The 18,105-nt window shown below is 42.1% G+C and overlaps 3 protein-coding genes across 3 annotated transcripts; all 3 read right to left on the reverse strand.

Moving 5' to 3' along the window:
• Positions 1-1,939: 1,939 nt before the first annotated feature.
• LOC128144051 (mannan-binding lectin serine protease 2-like) lies at positions 1,940-4,823 on the reverse strand. Its single transcript, XM_052792350.1, has 3 exons — positions 4,269-4,823; positions 3,732-3,806; positions 1,940-2,418 (listed from the first exon to the last, which is right to left on the reverse strand). The coding sequence occupies exons 1-3, from the start codon at positions 4,351-4,353 to the stop codon at positions 2,309-2,311; spliced, it is 270 nt and encodes an 89-aa protein (XP_052648310.1). The 5' UTR covers positions 4,354-4,823; the 3' UTR covers positions 1,940-2,308.
• A 384-nt stretch (positions 4,824-5,207) lies between these two features.
• Positions 5,208-13,535, reverse strand: LOC128144050 (mannan-binding lectin serine protease 2-like). Its single transcript, XM_052792348.1, has 4 exons — positions 11,397-13,535; positions 8,350-8,546; positions 7,719-7,787; positions 5,208-7,093 (listed from the first exon to the last, which is right to left on the reverse strand). Exons 1-4 carry the CDS (start codon positions 11,419-11,421, stop codon positions 6,962-6,964), a joined length of 423 nt encoding a protein of 140 aa, XP_052648308.1. The 5' UTR covers positions 11,422-13,535; the 3' UTR covers positions 5,208-6,961.
• A 41-nt stretch (positions 13,536-13,576) lies between these two features.
• Positions 13,577-17,861, reverse strand: LOC128144049 (mannan-binding lectin serine protease 2-like). Its single transcript, XM_052792347.1, has 5 exons — positions 17,802-17,861; positions 17,307-17,526; positions 15,736-15,913; positions 15,354-15,485; positions 13,577-13,785 (listed from the first exon to the last, which is right to left on the reverse strand). Exons 1-5 carry the CDS (start codon positions 17,804-17,806, stop codon positions 13,781-13,783), a joined length of 540 nt encoding a protein of 179 aa, XP_052648307.1. The 5' UTR covers positions 17,807-17,861; the 3' UTR covers positions 13,577-13,780.
• Positions 17,862-18,105: the final 244 nt, after the last annotated feature.

Here is an 18,105-nt window from a genome sequence, read left to right on the forward strand (position 1 = left end):
TAAAAGTTGACAAGTCAAACGAAGCCACCGCTCATCATGTATCGATACCTGACACCCAACTTTAATCCACTGTATTTTTGCACTGTTCAGTGATACGTATAGATCTTAAATCCAGTTCCCACACGTTTGGGTGTCCGCACCTAGAATGGTAAGCAGTTCCCTCCAGATTGCATCTGTACCAAGGAACGTTACTTAATTATTCTTTTAGGAGTTGGAGTTCCTCATCAGAAGTGGGTTGGGGGAGACAAACACTGTCAAGATGTATTTCTGTCCACAGCATCTCCTTTGGGGATGTATGTTTTTAACTTGTTTTTAGACCAGTCCACTCATGGGAAGTAGGGTTCTGCAACACCTTCAGCCCAGAAGCAAGCTGTAAACTCGTGTTTAAAACTAGTCACAGGAAAGACTTTCCAGCTGAACAAAGCATTAGTAAATGTCCACAGACTTTGATAGAAGTCTTAATCTGAAAAACTAAGTTTATTACAGGTGCAGAAGGGTCAACTAAGAGGCAGCTTCTTAACAAAGAGCAGGATGTTTCAGTAGAAACTGGTGGAAGATTATTTCCACTGGCAGTAGGAACTTGAGGAATTGTTTAATCTACTTGCGCTTGAAAGCCACTGAAGCTTGATCTGTATTTTTTATACACCATACTACTGTGCTGTAGCTATGAACATTCTGAATATGGATATTTACACCGTTTTTAACCTATTTAACTTTTCAAGTTATATCTTTGTTACTGCATATTATATTGAGGCTTGTGAATAGGAAGACCATCTAAACAGTGGACAAAGCTGCACTACTGTTAGTTTTCCACATGCAGTATTAAAAAATCAGCTGGGTCTCAATGTTCATCTTAAAGGGTTTAAAGAGGGGTTCTAAACACTCAGGCTGAGAAGTAATCCCACTCTTCTGTTGTTCATATCCCACTGCAAAAAGTTACTTAGATTTTTTTTTTTTCTGCACCTAAATCAGAATAATCTCCAAACTCTGTACCATCTGTGAATTTTGCATTTTAGCACTTGCACTATTACCAGCTACTTCTGCTGAGTAACACTTAAAAATGGTATTCTTGGACCTCCAAAGACTAACTGTGACCCCCCCTGCAAGGAACTTCATGGTAAGTTTTTGTAATTAGCATGGCTTTAATTTTGTTTAAATTGTTCAGGTTTAAGGTTTTAGGCTGATTGGCAGCATTGAGTACTCTTTGCTAATCATTGTAGCCTTCCTTCACCCTCAGACAAAAGCCCTGAAATTTTTAGAATAATTTTCAAGTTTTAGTAGTATTTTCTAACTGCTTTGCATACTCTAGTGTTTATAAGTGAGTAAATAAACTACTATTGAAAACATATTGAAGTGTTTGGAGTCTTGTTTGTTTGTTTTTTTTTTTTAAAGAGATTGCATTTTCAGTTACATTCTAGAAAGTGAAATAAATACTAATGAAAGAATGTGAGATACAAGAAAGAGGGAGTTTATGTAATTGTAAGGGGATACATAGTGTAGTCAAAATGGTTTTTTATAACCTTGCTTCTAATTAGTTCTGAGAACGTTGTCAGCTGAACACGTACTGAAATTATAAATCTGAATGTGAAAGCTTATTCTTTATAAAACTATGTTCAGGAAAAGTTTTTGCAGCTGATGGGAGGAACTTCATTAAGGCAAGGGCTGTACAGCTGTCCCTACACTGTGTGCAGCAGGTACCTGCAGAGGTACTTTGAGGCGTACAGCATTGCACGTTAGGGCCCCCCAAACACAGGGTGCAGCTGGGATTCTTCAACTACCACCATACCTGAGGGAGTGGGGTAAGGTACCTGGATGCTCTTGTGTGCTTTCACTGGACGTGTGTTCCTTCAAAAGCTGCAGTCTTACAAGAATCCACAGTGCTATCTAAAAGAAAACAAAATACACCGTTTTAAGAAAAGAGTAATGCCTTCTTCAGGCAGATGGCAGTTTTGTAAATCTAAAGGTCTTTTAACAGCTGCTGGGACAGTTCTTCCCCACCCTGATACAGCTGCCCCATCATTTGCTTTCATTTGAAATCTGTCATCTTTTCCTGAACAAATAGGTGTGATTGGTACTAATTGAGACTTTATGCTCCCGTCTAACCAATACAATGTTATTGTCAAAGTTGAACAAGATCATTTTTACAACCTTTATGAATAAAAATTTTTTCTGCCTGGGCATCTTCATAGCAAAATGAGCCTTTGTTCAAAATGCCCAATTTAATCCTCAAAGCTGAGGGCTTTCTTTGATCAGCTACACCATGAGCAGCTGTTAGAACCCAGTTGTCATACAAAAGTGAACCACCTCCTCATCCTCCTTGCTCTGTAATTAACATCACTTGCCAGGGAAATTCTCCAGGCTTGGCTCGCCTTCCTCCATATATACGTGCCACAGTTCCACTTCTCCGTGTTCCACAAACTGCAAAACAATGAAGGCAGCAATAACTGTTAAACATTTTAAGGTCTGGACGCTGAATTATTATGCTTGTATGGATTAAATTAAGTTAATGATTCTAAATGTAATTCCTAGATTGTTTTGGAATGGTAAAATTGCTTGCAAATGAATATTTGATTTAGAGTACCATTTTCATTAGTATTACATACATCCTCTTGGAAAAGTTCTGTAATCAAGAGAGACAGTTCTGCTTAGGAATTGGGCATAGAGAAGTAAGTGTATTTGTTCTGAATGTAAATTAAGGTAATTGGAATATATGGATATTCTAATCTAAAAGATAAGAGGAACAATTACGTTTTTACATCGTAAAATGTTTCTCCCCAAATTCAAGTCTTGGATCTTGAATAATTTTACAGAGTAACTCATTTAGCAGTTCAAGCATTAAAAAAATAAAAATAAAAATCCCCAAGCTCGTACTCTGTGATAAGGGTATTCAGTGGCTTTTTCCCCTCACAAATATTTCTGGAACATGGTTCAATTTTCCTGGCAGAAACAATGCCAAGCAATTTAAAAGCAGCAACAATTCAGTTATTTATGAAACTGCATTCTCCAAAAGAAAGCTGGAATAAACTGAAGGTTCAGCTTTTTACTCTCTTTGAGGGGAACTTGAACTGAATTTCTGGCATTAACCTGCAATGCTAGCAGCAAGAGGGAGCCTCAGGCAAGACCAAGGCATGTTAAAGTAGTAATTTAACAGATAAATGTAAGGTCAATAACTACAGGGAGTGCCAGTCACACCATGTGGTTATCATAACATTTTTAGGTTTGTTATTGTTCCTCCCTGTTAAACAGCAATTGTAGCACTTGCCGTTCTGAAAACTGGAGTAACATAAAGGTGGTAATCTGATTCTTAAGATGAACATTCTACAGTGAAGTGGTTCTGCCTCATCAACTTAAAAGTACTGAAAAAATCTAAGGAAGCCATGGTATTACACCTGCTACTTTACTTAACATAAGCAATGGAATAGCTTAGCTGAATAACTGTTAACAGCCCAGCATCTGTAGTTCCCTGCCAGCTGGTATTTAGGAACACGCATTGCAGAACGGAGCCTAGCTCCTTTGTTACAGGAAACATTCTGAAGTTCCAACTCGGGTGCACGTAAGTGCATTACTTCAAAGCAAGCTGTGTCCTTCAGCACTGAACTATGTACAATCTGCCTGGCTGTCTCTGTAACGAAGCATGACCATGGACCAACAACAGTCAGTACTAGCCGACAGCTTGTTAATGATTTTGCAGCAACTACTAATTCCAGCTATTTTGTACATTCATGCATTACCTGGTTCACAGACAGGAGGGGTTATTTCTCCTTTGGAGTTTTTCCAGTATCCATCATCACTGCATATATATCTATCTGCATCTCACAGAGACAACAAAAATAAGAACAAGTGAAGAGAACAGCTGGGCATTGTTTTAAAACAACACAGAAGTGACACTCCACAGGCATTGTTAGATGTCGTATTTTAGGTCTCCTTTGAGTTTACTGCAGGCTCATGAGAAGGTGACTCCGCATCACTCACTTACCCCTCTCTGGCTGTTCGCAGGATCTAATACTATTAAACACCACTAATTGGGGAATTACCAGAACGTGTTAAGCTTCCAACTGTTACTGAATGAAGCCTACCTGGCGAACTTTTCAGTATGCTTAGGGACATGTCCTTAAAAATGGAAGTAACACTTCTAAAGTTAAAAGCCTTTGTGTTGTGTTTCAGAAAGGTTCTGCTGACCTTTACAGGCATGTCTGTGTAAGGCAGGGGTATTCACTCTGTACACCACCAGAACCAAGAACATTCTTAATTTGATGGTTAGGACTTACCATTATTATCAGCCTTCATGGGGTAGAAGGGGGCTTCACACTGGTACTGAATTTCAGCATTGTAGGTGGTCTTCTCAGGCCCCATAACATATGTAACAGCACCGCTGTCTATGTCTGCAAGTTGCCCACAGTCAGCAAGTAAAGCAGTTCAGAAATATATTAAAAAAAAAAAAAGAAAAGGTAGCGCACTGAAAAAGTCAACCTAATCAAGCAGGATTCAACTGTGATCTTCAGGGAATGGTACAAGGCCTCTTTACTCAAGATGACAGAAACAGAAATACTGGTGAAGGTTCCATGCTCACAACTGGGCAGGCAGACATTAATAACATCATGGCTGTGTACTGGGAGCTGGAAAACTTTTAGTAGATTCTGTGGTTTCCTCAGAAAATTTGCACTCCCTTCCATTAGATTAAGCTGTGACTGTGCAAGACTCATGCTGCATGCCATGTACGTGGGAAACCAACACGTACATTAATTAATACAGACTAATTAAAAATAAATTGTACCAGTACTCTAAGAGTACAGATACTATATTTTTCTCCTATGACGATGATGCTTTTGCACCAGTACTCTAAGAGTACAGATACTATATTTTTCTCCTATGACGATGATGCTTTTGCTAGTCACATAAAACTGTTGGGACATTGTACACGATTACAAAGGACACTACCATGCTTTTTTTTCTTTTTTTTTGTTTTAAATAACCATCAGTGCTTTTTAGAGATTTTAAAGAACGGCAGAAATTGAAACATCATCCAAGTTACAAATACACAATGCACTTTTTGACAAGAAATGGAAGAGTTACTAAGCAGAAGGAAATGTTTCTCATGCTGCAACTTCTATCATTGTCTTTACAAAACCAATGTTTTAAATATAAATGTTTACACAAATTTTCAGATTCGCAAATATTAGCACTGACTTACTGATGCACTTTGCCATTGGTTTGTTCCAAGAACCATTCTTTTGACATTTCGCTACAAAAGACTTCACAACATTTTAATTCTCCAAGAAGCATGAATAGAAAAAAAAGCTCAAATTAATTCCACATCAAACAGGGCTAATTACAGAAAAACAACATCAATTACACATTTATTTGCTCATTCATAAGGGAAAAACAATAACTAGATTTTTATTTGCTTAAAATGTCTTTACTTAATGTAAAGTAGTGCTTTGCTGCACTACTTTCAGAGTGGGAAAAGGTAAATAATTCTTATACAATCATCATAAAGATCCAAATGTGGGTGCTAATAAAGGCCATAGCGGATGGCTGTGACTGTGAGGGAGAGGGTTACTTACCCTTTCTGGAATCTGGAGGCTAATTTGCCTTTGTTGTGTAGCAGTTCCTCCACTTACACCTGCCTTGTCACCAGCAATGATGGCACACAGTGCTGGTCAGTGCATTTCAAGGACAACATGGAATACAGCTTTCATCTATCTACTTCCATACACGCCCAGCTTTCCTGCTATTGGCATTGAACACTAAGCCTCACATCAGTTCAGTTATTCTGGGTTTCTACATCAACACTAAACACTAAATGTGTGCAACTATCAAATCAGACTATAAAGTAACTGTTGAGGTAAGCCTGTGCCTTCCTAAAACACAATCACCTACCTGTGATTTTAAAATTTTGCTGTAAGCATAGACAGACATGCTGGTTTTGGCTGGGATAGAGTTAATTTTCTTCATAGTAGCTAGCTAGTATGGGGCTATGTTTTGGATTTGTGCTGGAAAGTGTTGATAACACCAAGATGTATTCATTACTGCTGAGCAGTGCTTACACAGAGCCAAGGCCTTTTCTGCTCCTCACCCCACCCCACCAGCGAGTAGGCTGGGGGTGCACAAGAAGTTGGGAGGGGACACAGCCGGGACAGCTGACCCCAACTGACCCAAGGGATATTCCAGACCATATGACATCATGCTCAGCATATAAAGCTGGGGGAAGAAGAAGGACGGGGGGGAACGTTTGGAGTTACGGCATTTGTCTTCCCAAGTAACCGTTACATGTGATGGAGCCCTGCTTTCCTGGAGATGGCTGAACACCTGCCTGCTGATGGGCTGTGATGAATGAATTCCTTGTTTTGCTTTGCTTGCATGTGCGGCTTTCGCTTTACCTATTAAACTGTCTATCTCAGCCCACAAGCCTTATCACTTTTACCCTTCTGATTCTCTCCCCCATCCCACTGTGAGGGAGGTGAAGGAGCAGCTGCATGATGCTTAGTTGCCAGCTGGGGTTAAACCACAAAAACAAACTAGAGTATAATCCAAAACTGCATGCTGGGAAGCAGGATGTTACTAAGAAGCAAGTCTGAAATGCGGCATTCAGCAGGAATGACCAAATATTCCAGTTTTAACTTCCCTGGAGTGATGTAGTAACAAATGAAAGAACATTAAAAATTCTCGCTACACTGATCTTGTGAAATCTTTCATAAAATCATTCTTTTCTTCCAACATAATTACAAGCAAATCTCTAAGCAGCAGTGTTCAAAGAGCATCAGCATGGGCATACATACACACAGGCATACACAGAAACACAATGCTTTGGGGAGGATATCAAAGAAAGGACAACTGCTAACAAATTCAGTGTACTGAATACACCTCATAATTAGAGCATGCGAAAACCAGAAATTGTTAATGAGAAAAGGCACCTACATGTTTAATCCCTGAGAAATTACGTCTAACAGGGCTGACAGTGCTATGGTTCACCTACTTCAAGTAGCGCATACCCGGCGTCACAAGAGAGCACAGTGGTCACCCAGAATGTACCGCGCTTGCACTGGTGCGATGTGACCATGGGGTGGTGCTTCAGGACTGGGACATGGCAAACCTGCAGAGGATCAGAACACAGAATATTCCCCTTAAGAGCGAATTCGTTACTTGCTGCTAAAGGCTCTTAGGGGAAAAACCACCCTTTCTCTGCCTTTTCTCTACACTGTTTCACTCACATGGACAGAGATAGGCAATTACTGAGAATAAAAGGAAAAACTATGACTGACTTACTGTGATACTCTTACATCCAAGGTGTGCAGCGACCTGCACAGAGCCAGACTACACTGACGGGACTTGCCCAGTGTGTCTGTTGCCTAAACATGTACCTCATAACTCTTGACAAGTTGGGAAAATTGTTTCCTAAAATAAAATCATATGCCTGGACCCGAGTTGAACTGTAAAATCAGCCGGAATTCTGGAGTTCTCTTAAAACTTTACTTCAGAAGTAAACTACCTAGCAGCTACATTGTTTAATAGGTACGCTACTGAAAACTAAGTATAAAACCACTGTTTCAAAGCACCACTATTTGGTTGCTGTTCAGGCCTTTCCAGAATGAAGTTCTGGGAATAGTTTGGGCTTGAGAACTAAACAGAGGTCACCTACCCACCTGTTGCCATGTATTCCATCTTCCACCCAGTGTCTGCTCCCGAGATATCAGTTATGAAAGTAATACAACACTAACCTGTGTCTCAATTTTTGCAGGCAAAGTCCTTCCACAGAATGGGCCAAATTGCTTTTTGGGTGTTTTAACCTGAAAAGAATGAGAGAAGGCAAACGAACTGTCTTTATTCCTTCCCCCATGAGGCTTATGGAAGAACAAACCGATTTTAATATAATGACTCCTTGAACTTGAATGGTCCTTTCTTGCGAAGTTTATAAAAAACAGGCAGGTGGTTAGAGTGATGGCTTATCACTGGTAACTCACAGCATGCCTTTTCTCCAAGCATCCTAAGTGCTATAGAATTCCTGGGAAGTGATCACTGGGTCCATTTTATAGATAAGCAAACTGAATGCAAAAGATTTAACTGACTCCCCTGGCATCACCGATCTGTGGTAAGGGCAGAGGTTGTCATGAAATCTATCAAGTCATCACACATATGTGTGCTTGGTTTTGGTGAATTTCCCAAAAGAGGAAGGTGTTGAAAGAAAAAAAAAAAAAAACTGAAAGGATGAGAAGAAGAAATGAATGAGGAGAGATACAGGGAGACAAAACTGTAAATTAACATGGAGAAACACAGGCTGAAGAAGATGCAGTAAAAGAACTGGGCCTGTCTTACAAAAACTGTGATGAAATACAATAAATCTCACCTTACCTTAAGGACATCACAGGGGCACAATACTCCTGGGTATGTCTCCACATTAAAGGTTTCCATGAATTCCAGTGTGATCAGGAAGCCATCTTCTACCTGGATACTGTAGCTGCAGGAGCTGAGCACGGGATAAGGTGTTGGATAGTCAGGGCTGGTGACTTCTCCAATTCTTTCAGTAAAAACCTGACTCTGATGGTGGTCTAAGGGGAAAAAAAAACCCCCAAAACAACCCAACAACAGAAAATTATGATCATAGTTGTATTAACTCAGTTCAGCTGTACTGGGTAGTGGATCTTTTTCTACACTAGTCTATCCCTTTGAAAAAGTTTCAGAGCCACGTATCTACCTACCTATGAAATGAAGCTAGTCTCACACATTTCACCAGGGGGCATTTGTCGCTGTTGAGAAAATTGCCCTCTCCCTCTGTTGTGGTAGAACCAGGGCTCGAGCGTTATCGAGCACTCCTACCTCAGAAGTGGTGCAGGGAAGGACACTGGGAAAGCACCACTTAAGACAGTCACAGGGCTGGAGGTCAGAAAGAAGTGCGATAGCTGGAAGCTCATCAGAAACATTCCGAGGTGTTAAATTTGCAGCTTCTCTGCTGCACCAGAGTGTGTAGGGTGGTAGGATAGCTATCAGCTCCTCAATTCCAGAAGCCTCTGAATGCAGCTCTTTCTTTTTAATGCCTTTGTTGCCAGACATTTAGAATGTAATTGTATTCTCTGAGCAAAACCAGCTGTGCCTCTTGCCGACACAATTGGAGCCACAAATGCTCCCTGCTGAAGAGAAGCAAGAAGGAACAGCCACAAGTGCCCCGAGGATCTCTGCTTGTTGACAGCATCTGATCACTGTGAAGTGGTGCTTTGATCAGCTGGGAACAAAGGCTTTATGATGTGCTGCAAAAGCTGTATGAGCAATCCTTTAATTGATGAGGAATGCTGGACTGGCTGATAACACCGGCATATTTTTGTACCACTGTGACACTGAATTAGTTTTAAGAGGGTAACTGTTTGACTTCTTTGAATTGTATCCTCAAACACACCATGCTAACCTCCACCAACAAAAATGCCATTATCCAGTCATTAATTACAGATTATCACCTAAAATAGACCGTACAGTTTAAGGTTGCCATTTCAATGGAAGGGGACCAAGTTGTGAATGAGAAAATGAACGTTATTGTCCCTTAACTAAACATGGATTTCATTAGCCAAGATTCTAAGCTCCTTTTACGTCAGAGAACGAAACTTGCTTCCAATCCTATACCTATGCAACAGCCCTACTTGTTGCTACAGGAAGTATTCGGATACAAGTGTTTACTTGGAAAGGAAAGCAGGAATGGGTAAAAGGATAATATTTTTGTTTTATGTTTGTGTGGCTCTTAGTGCAACTACAATACCACAACACAAGTAATGATGCACTTGGGTACCAAGTATTTCTTTCAGCACAAGCTGTAATTTCAGAACAACCTTTCTCTGTCCATCTTCCCAGAAAGTTACGAGCAGCTGCTTTTATTTGACGTAAACCTACCCACCACCACAGTGACTGAGCATCTCTGTGTGTTCTACTCTGAATTCATTGTCCTAGGTTTTCAAACATAGCTGACAAATACACAGAGTAAACCAGTTAATAAATACCTAGAAATGCCTATTCTGTTAAAACTGAGCACTCTCCTAATTTTTAAATCCTGTTTGAAATGCCTCTCTTGGTCCAAAGAAGCGGAGAAAGCTTGACTAACTCACCTGGAGGTTCTGGCTGCCTCTGAATCCAGCCTAACAGCACACCACTTTGCACCAGCAGAAATCAGTTGAGCTACAATGGGAATTAAATCTTTCCCTTTCACGCTATACTTGTAGAGGATTATCAGCAAGTGGGTTGTTTTCTTAATTGTTATTACCTCATTCTCTCCAGCTAAATGCATGTTTCTGTAATTCCACCGATTGTGCCTCAAACTACAGAAGCATTCGATGGCTATGTAAGAATAAAGCATATTTTCCAGCACACTCCTCTGAGTTGCTGCAGGTGATGCTTAAAATACTGCCAGTGACACGGAGTTCACTGCCTCTCCCCAGGCTTTAAGCTCCCACTATAATGCTTCCTTCCACCTGCTGCAAGCCCAGGCTAAGAAACATCCCAAAACCCACCTGATACACAGCTTTAGCAGTATACTGCTCACTGCCATGTAAGTGCAAAAAAGTCTGCTTCTCTTAAAAACTGAAATTTCCTCATGCTGCTAATATCTGTCCCAGCTCTACAGCCCCTACAGGAGTAGTCTGGAGGCAATTATAGCAAGAGATAGGAATGAAAACATTAAATCCTTGGGTGTGAAAAAAGACTCAGCGGGAAGTCTTACCCTAGGCATACAAGCCACAATATAGTGAGTGCTATCTTTACGCCCCTAACTCCCTACTGAAATCATTAGGAGGTTAGAATCTCAAATCTTCTGCTAGTTCTGCATCAGAATCCTTTCCTATTACCTACAAAACCATTTTTCCCTGGGCATGGGATCTACTGTGTAAAGAAGGAATACTTAGGTTGGTAAGGTTAAATTCTCTCTTACAAGAACCTCAGAGTTAGAAGGCAGCAACACTTCTATTTACCATAATGATCATGTTATCTTCTTTCATTAAAGTATGTTTAAAGGAATGTTATTAGACTAAAGCTCAGCATAAAAACATGTAAGAGAGCAACGGTGGACAAAAGACCACTGTGTGGTAACATGCACACACACGTATATATGCATGTAGAGACAGAAAAACACTGCATATAACCAAACACTATAGTTTCTGAAGGGTGTTTACTTTCTCTAGTAATAAAAGGGCAAAGGGACACATGATGAAATTAAAGGCTGAAAAACACAAATCTGATACAAAAACAGGATTAAGAAATAGCATATAATTAATCTGTGCAACATGCTGTCATATGAAATTTAAGGCAAACCTTTATACGCTAGTTCCTTAAGTTCAGCTTAAGCTAAGTAGCATACAGTCAACACAGGATATATGGCACAGGATTATGCTTCTGTATGAGAGTATACTTTAAAAGTCACTTACTGAACCATATCTTCCATTGAAGCATAAGATGCTGGCCAGTATCAAAGGCAGGAGATTGGACTTGAGGGATCCTTAGCCCAGATCCATTCTAGCAATGGATATTCCAGAATTGCTCTGAGCTGCCCAGGTGCTAGTTGAGAGGCTCTTCTGGGCAGTGATCGCTCTGAATTCACACAGCAAAAAATAACACCACGCCTCTGCACAGAGCTGGGATCCCCATACGCTGTTATAGGACAAATAAGAATGGTACCCCATTAATTCAGAAAACTGGCCTTCACCTTGTTTTGAAGGACTAAAGAAGGAGAAAGATAGAGACTAATAGTTCTTCATACTTCACTACATTTGTCTCCTTTAAGCTCAGTTTCCTAATTTTGATGTGAGATTTTCATAATAGTTTGGAAAAATGCAAGTCATCACCAATAAACTCTCTTGACTTGTGCTCACATGAGTAGCCAAAACTAGCTGACCCAACAGACAATACTCTGCTAGTCCAAAGGAATTTGCGGCTTGAAGATGAAAAGGCTTAGACTGGACCTTACTTTTCTCCTAATATCTCCTGGATGTGGCTGCTGGGAGTTCCATTTGTCAGGGCAGTATTTTTTTCCGTAAGTCTGCAAGCAAGAAAGTCATAAACTAGCCAGCACAAAAAGGATCAAATAATTTTTTAACATCTGCCAGCAGAAATGCTGTCCTTTGACTTCTTAGTCCAAGCTTTAGAGCTGTCCAGAGAGTGCTCAATTATGCTTAGGCCATATTTTTATTAGAATCACAGTGAGCTGTTTGCCAGAGGATTGAACTCTGAAAAATGACCCCCTCAGAACTTGCAAGTCCATTGTCACTGGCTCATTAGGTCTCAAATGAAAGGTGGGTCATAAATTGTATCACCAAGCCATGACAAAATTTCAAGCCCCTTTGATCACAATTCACCATGACCATGAAACAGCTTCTGAACAAGATTAAATAGAGCAGAAGTAAGCCTTGGTAACTGCTTGCACAGCCACTCTATCCCCAAATCAGTTCTCTGCAGCACCTCCCTTCTACGACACTTACTGAGCATCTTCCCAGTAAGTCAAGGCAGGGATGTTACCTCTCGTTTTGCAGATGGATGTTCAAAACTGGTATCAAGTGACTTGCCGAAGATAACGGAGAAGTCTGCAAATTGCAGTGACCTGGGATGAGTCAAGTGTCCCATCTAAAAGACTTTCTGTCCCTCCCATGCTCACTTGGAAGAGGCTTCCTCCCCTGTTTACTCCAGGCACTGAAGAGTAGAGATGGGGTTGGAGAAACTGAGCCTCATAAATTACAATTAAAAGTAACTCCTGCTAAATTGCCGAAATAAGGAAATGCTGATCGACTAATGCTCCTTAATCCCCTCGAGCTTTTTAAACAAAGCCTTGTTTTATCTTCAGCAGTTCACCTACAGCTGCTCAACTCTGACTTGTTAACCTCTTGCAATAATCATGTTTCCTCCACAGAGTTGGGGAGCTCTAGTCACTGACAAGTACGAAGCATGGCATTTCTTCAACACGTTTTAAGAAGATGGTCCCTGCCCAAAGAAGGTACAATCTAAAAGGACAACAAATGGATATTAATGTGGAGCAGTGAGAGGCATTGTTAGGGACTGAGACAGTATCAATGAATGCCACAAGCTATTATGCTGAAGAACAGCATTCCTCATGTTTCATCTCTTGTGGGGAGGGAGGGCACTGTTGCCTTCCCTTGCGTGAAGGCAAAACACCTAAGCTGCCCTGGTGACATTCATATTACTTTACCAAACTCCCAGAACCAGAACACATTTCAGCCATAAGGCTAGGTTCCCAATGGGAGAAATGGCCGGAGTCACAAAATTTGGATCAAAAAAAAAAAAAAAATCGAACCTTTCCAAAGAGTGAATGGGCTCTGAATACAGTTTCAATCTACAAGCCTGAGTGCAGACAAAAGCATATCTAAAAAGAACATTAGGGAACAAAAATGTGTGGTTCTGGTCTTGTTGCAGTTTAAGAACTATGGAATGTCAAGCAACAAGAGCTGGACAAGAAATTCAAGAGTCTTCAGGTAGCTGTGATGCTCGGGGCCTTTCACAATGGCTTCTCTCTTATCAGCTCCTGCCTTATCTACATTCTTTTTTTCCCTAGTGACACATGGGAAATGCAAGAAAATGAATGCCCCAGAGGCTGCCATCAGCTTTCAACAAGGAACAGCCTCTTTATTGTCTGCAGGAGGCAGGTCTGAAAGGCAAGGAACCATGACATACAAGTCACCGAGCAAGAGAAGCCTGCAGCCCTTTGGCAGACTGCAACAGGCAGGTCAGGAGGGAGGGCAAAGCAGCTCTTCCCAGCACATCTGTCTCCATCTCTGCCTAAGCGAGGAGAAGTTTAATTATCTCACGCTGGAAAATAAAGGAGAAAAAAAGAGCCTGTCAGTATCAGCCTGGTCAGACAGGAGCCCAAAAATCAAAGGGGCAGCTTTTGCCCTCATCTCATGATGGCGATCCCCAGAGACCTTTGCTTTGCAGCCCAGCTCAGTCACTGTCGCTGAAGTGGCTTCGGCGCTTGCATCTAAAGGCCTCTGAAATGTGAACAGCTTCCAGCACATCAGCTGCACCATAGTAATTCCCAATGTGCAGGTGTCCACCCATCAGGGTAGCCCAGCCCTCCAGTATTGCTGCTAAGCTCCCTCTGCTAGCATGATGTTCATGGAGGGGGGCATAAGTGTGCACACATGAATGGTCAACACAAAGCTGCTAGTCTGCTAGTTCACAGCTATTCATTTTGCACCTCCACATTAAGACCAGGCACATGCTTTATAGCGTTAGTAAATCCATATACTTGTGCTAAAAGCCATCACTTTAGGAAGGGGAGGTTGAATGAATAGGTCTGTTCCAATACACTGGAGATACAAGGAGTTTGAATCTTGAATCAGACCCAGGCAGCCATGGCTGGAGAGTTTGTAATAGGCTAGAGTTGGGAAGCTAAATGCCAAGGCAGCCTTAAGCACTGGAAGTTAGATCTTATTCTGCATTTCAGCACTGGGGAGCTCAAAGAAACTATCTTCCCACCTATGACAATATTTAGTGAGCAGTATGTGTGCTGGTTCTTTCCAGACAGGATTCAGCTCCAGGTGGGCAAAGCTGCACCCACAAAAGAGGAGTCTGACACCATGTGTAGGCACACGTTTCACTGCAAAGTGAATCCTAAGATGCTGGTCATGGTGCTGATTCAGACAGACACTTCACTGCCTGATGACACATAAGCTTTCCCTAGTTGTGAAGTGAGAAGCAGAGCCAGGCAGAAGTCAGCTAGGTAAACCTCACGCTGTATGCCCTTCTGAACAAGAGATCTGTGCCTGGCCTTGTCTCCCCTTAAATGAGTGGGCCATTGTATCTGGTGTCAGTGATATGTGGACTGTGCTGCTTCTTGGCCTGTGTCCTTCCAGGGAGAGTAAGCAAACTGTTTCTCCATTAGACTTCACAACTCGATTGTTAGTTTTTCCAACACACCTACTAACTCGGGTCCAGAATACTCAGTATCTCAGTACCCAGGGAGCAAGATATACTCAGTTTTGCAAGGCTGGCTGCACTGGCAGCCATGAAGACTGGATGTATCTGCAGTGGGAAGTGTAAGACAAGTTCCTTTTTTCTCCAATCTGTCTAAAGCTGAACACATGTGGATGCTGCCTTAGGAGTAACCAAAACCAACTGCCAGTGCACCATTTTACCGTGACACAATATTGCTGTCCCTAAAGGCAGCCATTAGCCCACAGCCACTCTGCAAATCAGGGCCTCTGCTCACAGCCCTGACTAACCCCCTGGTACCTTCTTCCAGCTGCACCAGGCACATAGGGAATAATGAAAACAACAACAAAAAAACACAGCTTTCACCTCGATGCTAGTGTCAGGACTGGATTTAAGTGGATGTTGTAGGTAGGGAAGTATCTCCTGATCTAGCTAGAGCTCACCTGTGCACGTCCTCTTGTTTTCATGCAGTGTGTAGCCAATTCGACAGCTGCAATAGTAGCCCCCCACATAGTTGTGACAGTGATGGTTGCAGAGGGGTTCACCATCAAATAGCTGTTTGCACTCATCGATATCTAATGGGTGAAGCACAGAATTAGGCAACCAATACCCTTCAACAACACTTCATCTTGGTCTGGACCACTCTGTGTTTTGTGAGGTTGGCTTGTTGGCCTTTGGTTGCTGTGCCCTTTTGGACCTGCTTCCATGCAATGAGACTGCCTTCTCCCACCTCACACAAGCAGCCACAGTTTATGAGAGCACAAGGAAGCACCAACCCCACCACAGCTGTCTCCCTTCCGTCTACAAGAGGAGCTGGTCTCTTACCTTCAGCAGCATAGAAGGCCTCAAAGCCTGTGAACGGTTTCTCATTGGAGTAATCAGACCGAAACGCTACCATGAGGTTGTTGTCAATGGAGACATATGTCTTGTTGCCCGGAGCCTCCTCAGTGTCTGTACTATCCTTTCCACACAGCGTAGCCAAGGTCCTCCCACCAGAGCTCAGCTGCAAAATGGGCAGACAAATCTACCAGATGAGCACAGAGCTTTGCTCTTCCCAACCTGCTGCCATGGCTTGGGAAGCATGTGTTTAATAGCGTGAGAAAGGAGGCTTGGATGCTCTCAAAATATGCTCCTGGAGGTCAGTCCAGATCCAGGGACAGATAAGAGAAGATTTCCCCTATTCTCTGTGACTTAAGCCCATAATTTTGTCTCCCTTTTTCCTTTCAGAGGCCCACATAAAGCTGTGATGCCAGCCTGGGCTATCAGCACCACGCTTTGTTTATAATGCTCTTGTTAACTTGGCACTCTCAGTGACAATCAGATCTTGGTAAAGCCAGAGACAACTGGGGTAAAAAGGTTTCATACACTGACAAATTCAAATGTCTAGTAAAAGGTCTCTTTAAATTAGTCACTAACTTGCTCTATGATTCACTTATTACAGTTCCAGCTCTTCATTTATCTTGTGTTTTTACTACAAGAGTAATGTTCTGATACATGGGTTCATGCTATACACAGTAGTGATAGAACTGTGTACTACAGACCTGCCAGAAATGAGTACTCTGTCCTGCCCAAAGGAAATTACATGAAGAACAACACGGATTTGGGGAATGGGTGCAACTTGCCATATAAAACCATGGAAATGAGATCTTCCTAAATGGGAACAAGGCTGCCTGATTTGGTTCCATCAGATTCAAAAGTACTGCTGATGCATTGGGTTTGCATACTCCCTGTGCATAGAGCTCCCTCTTTAACGTATATCAGACCGACGCAAAGAACAAAACGAGTGCAGAGGTAGCATGGCCTTCAACCAGCGACAGGGCCACCCCGACTAGAGCCCATGCTAGCACATGGAGTACAAACCTTCCAGGGACACCACTGATCACCCAAACACTTCCTGAAGATAGTATCTTTCTTTTCCCGAGGTTGTTTCTCACATTAGCTAGCAAACACACCATAGCAAGTGTTGCAAGTGCATGTTTAGACAAGCTGACAGTATCTTGTTTAGACTATCGCTTACACTTTTATGATCTCCCATTATACTCTGTGTATAGCACTACTTGTTAATTTAGAACACACACTGTAACTTCAGCAAAATGAAGCTCAAATGTTGTTTTGGGCAAAATTTCAAACCCTTTGCTTCATGAGAGGGGAACATCAGAATTTTCTGAGCACAAACAACTCAAGTTTCAGATGTTCCAACATGACAACCAGTTCTACTTCCTGGTCCCATGGGCCTCAATAAACACATCATTTAGAAATCAGATGAGCCTGAACTTTACTAGCAGACTAGAATCAAGTGCTTACAACAGTTACGTTGGTCCTGCATGTGTCCAGGATCACATACACACAGTTTTAAACAACTTAGCCTGCTATACATCACCCTGCCCTACACATACCTTCACATAATCGTATTCACACAGGTAGGACAGCTCCAGGTTGAAATGGGTGAAGTAGATGCGGACAGAATATCCCTTGGGTACAGTAATATTCCAGATTCTCTCCTTGTGATTGGGGTAGACATTTGGGAAGTTGGGGGACGTGATCCTCCCATACATTTTCGGCAGCACAATGCTGCTGCTTACTTCACTGTAAAGCATAGCTAGCAAGACAAACAGCCTGTGTCAAAGGAACAGAGATTAACAGAAAAAGAGTGAGCATCAACTCAGATCATACCGCAAAAGCCACACAACCAAAGTTGCCAGTCTTGATACCAAATCAGATATATCAGTGCTAGCTGAAATCTTCATGCCCAACACCCTTCTCACTTGACAATGGAAGAAGTCAGGAGGTATCACTGGAGTCATACTGTAGTAACAGCTAAACAGCCTTCTAAGGCCTGCACAAAACCAAGTGGCCAGAGAAGCTGGGGAGGTCCCTGCGACTGCACTCACCTCATCGTGTTGCTCTCCTGTCTGAGCCTGCTCTGCTCTGAGCCCTGGGGAAGGAATCTCTTCTGATGTATTTGCATTTGGGGGCGGATGTATTTATTGTGTGTGCTCTGCTGTGTTTGTCTGGATGTTGAACTCTGATGTTTATCTCCCTTCCACCCCCTTCAGCCTGCTGAGTTCTGGGAACAGCAATCACTAAAAACCAGGCTTGTGTTCGGTGCATGAGGCTTCAGTCAATGACAGGGAGAGGCAGACAGGGATGGAGTGGATGGATTAGGAATGCTGCAGGCTCTTGGAGGGAGCTGTA

This window comes from Harpia harpyja, chromosome 7 (assembly GCF_026419915.1).
Source record: "Harpia harpyja isolate bHarHar1 chromosome 7, bHarHar1 primary haplotype, whole genome shotgun sequence".
Taxonomy (NCBI): domain Eukaryota; kingdom Metazoa; phylum Chordata; class Aves; order Accipitriformes; family Accipitridae; genus Harpia; species Harpia harpyja.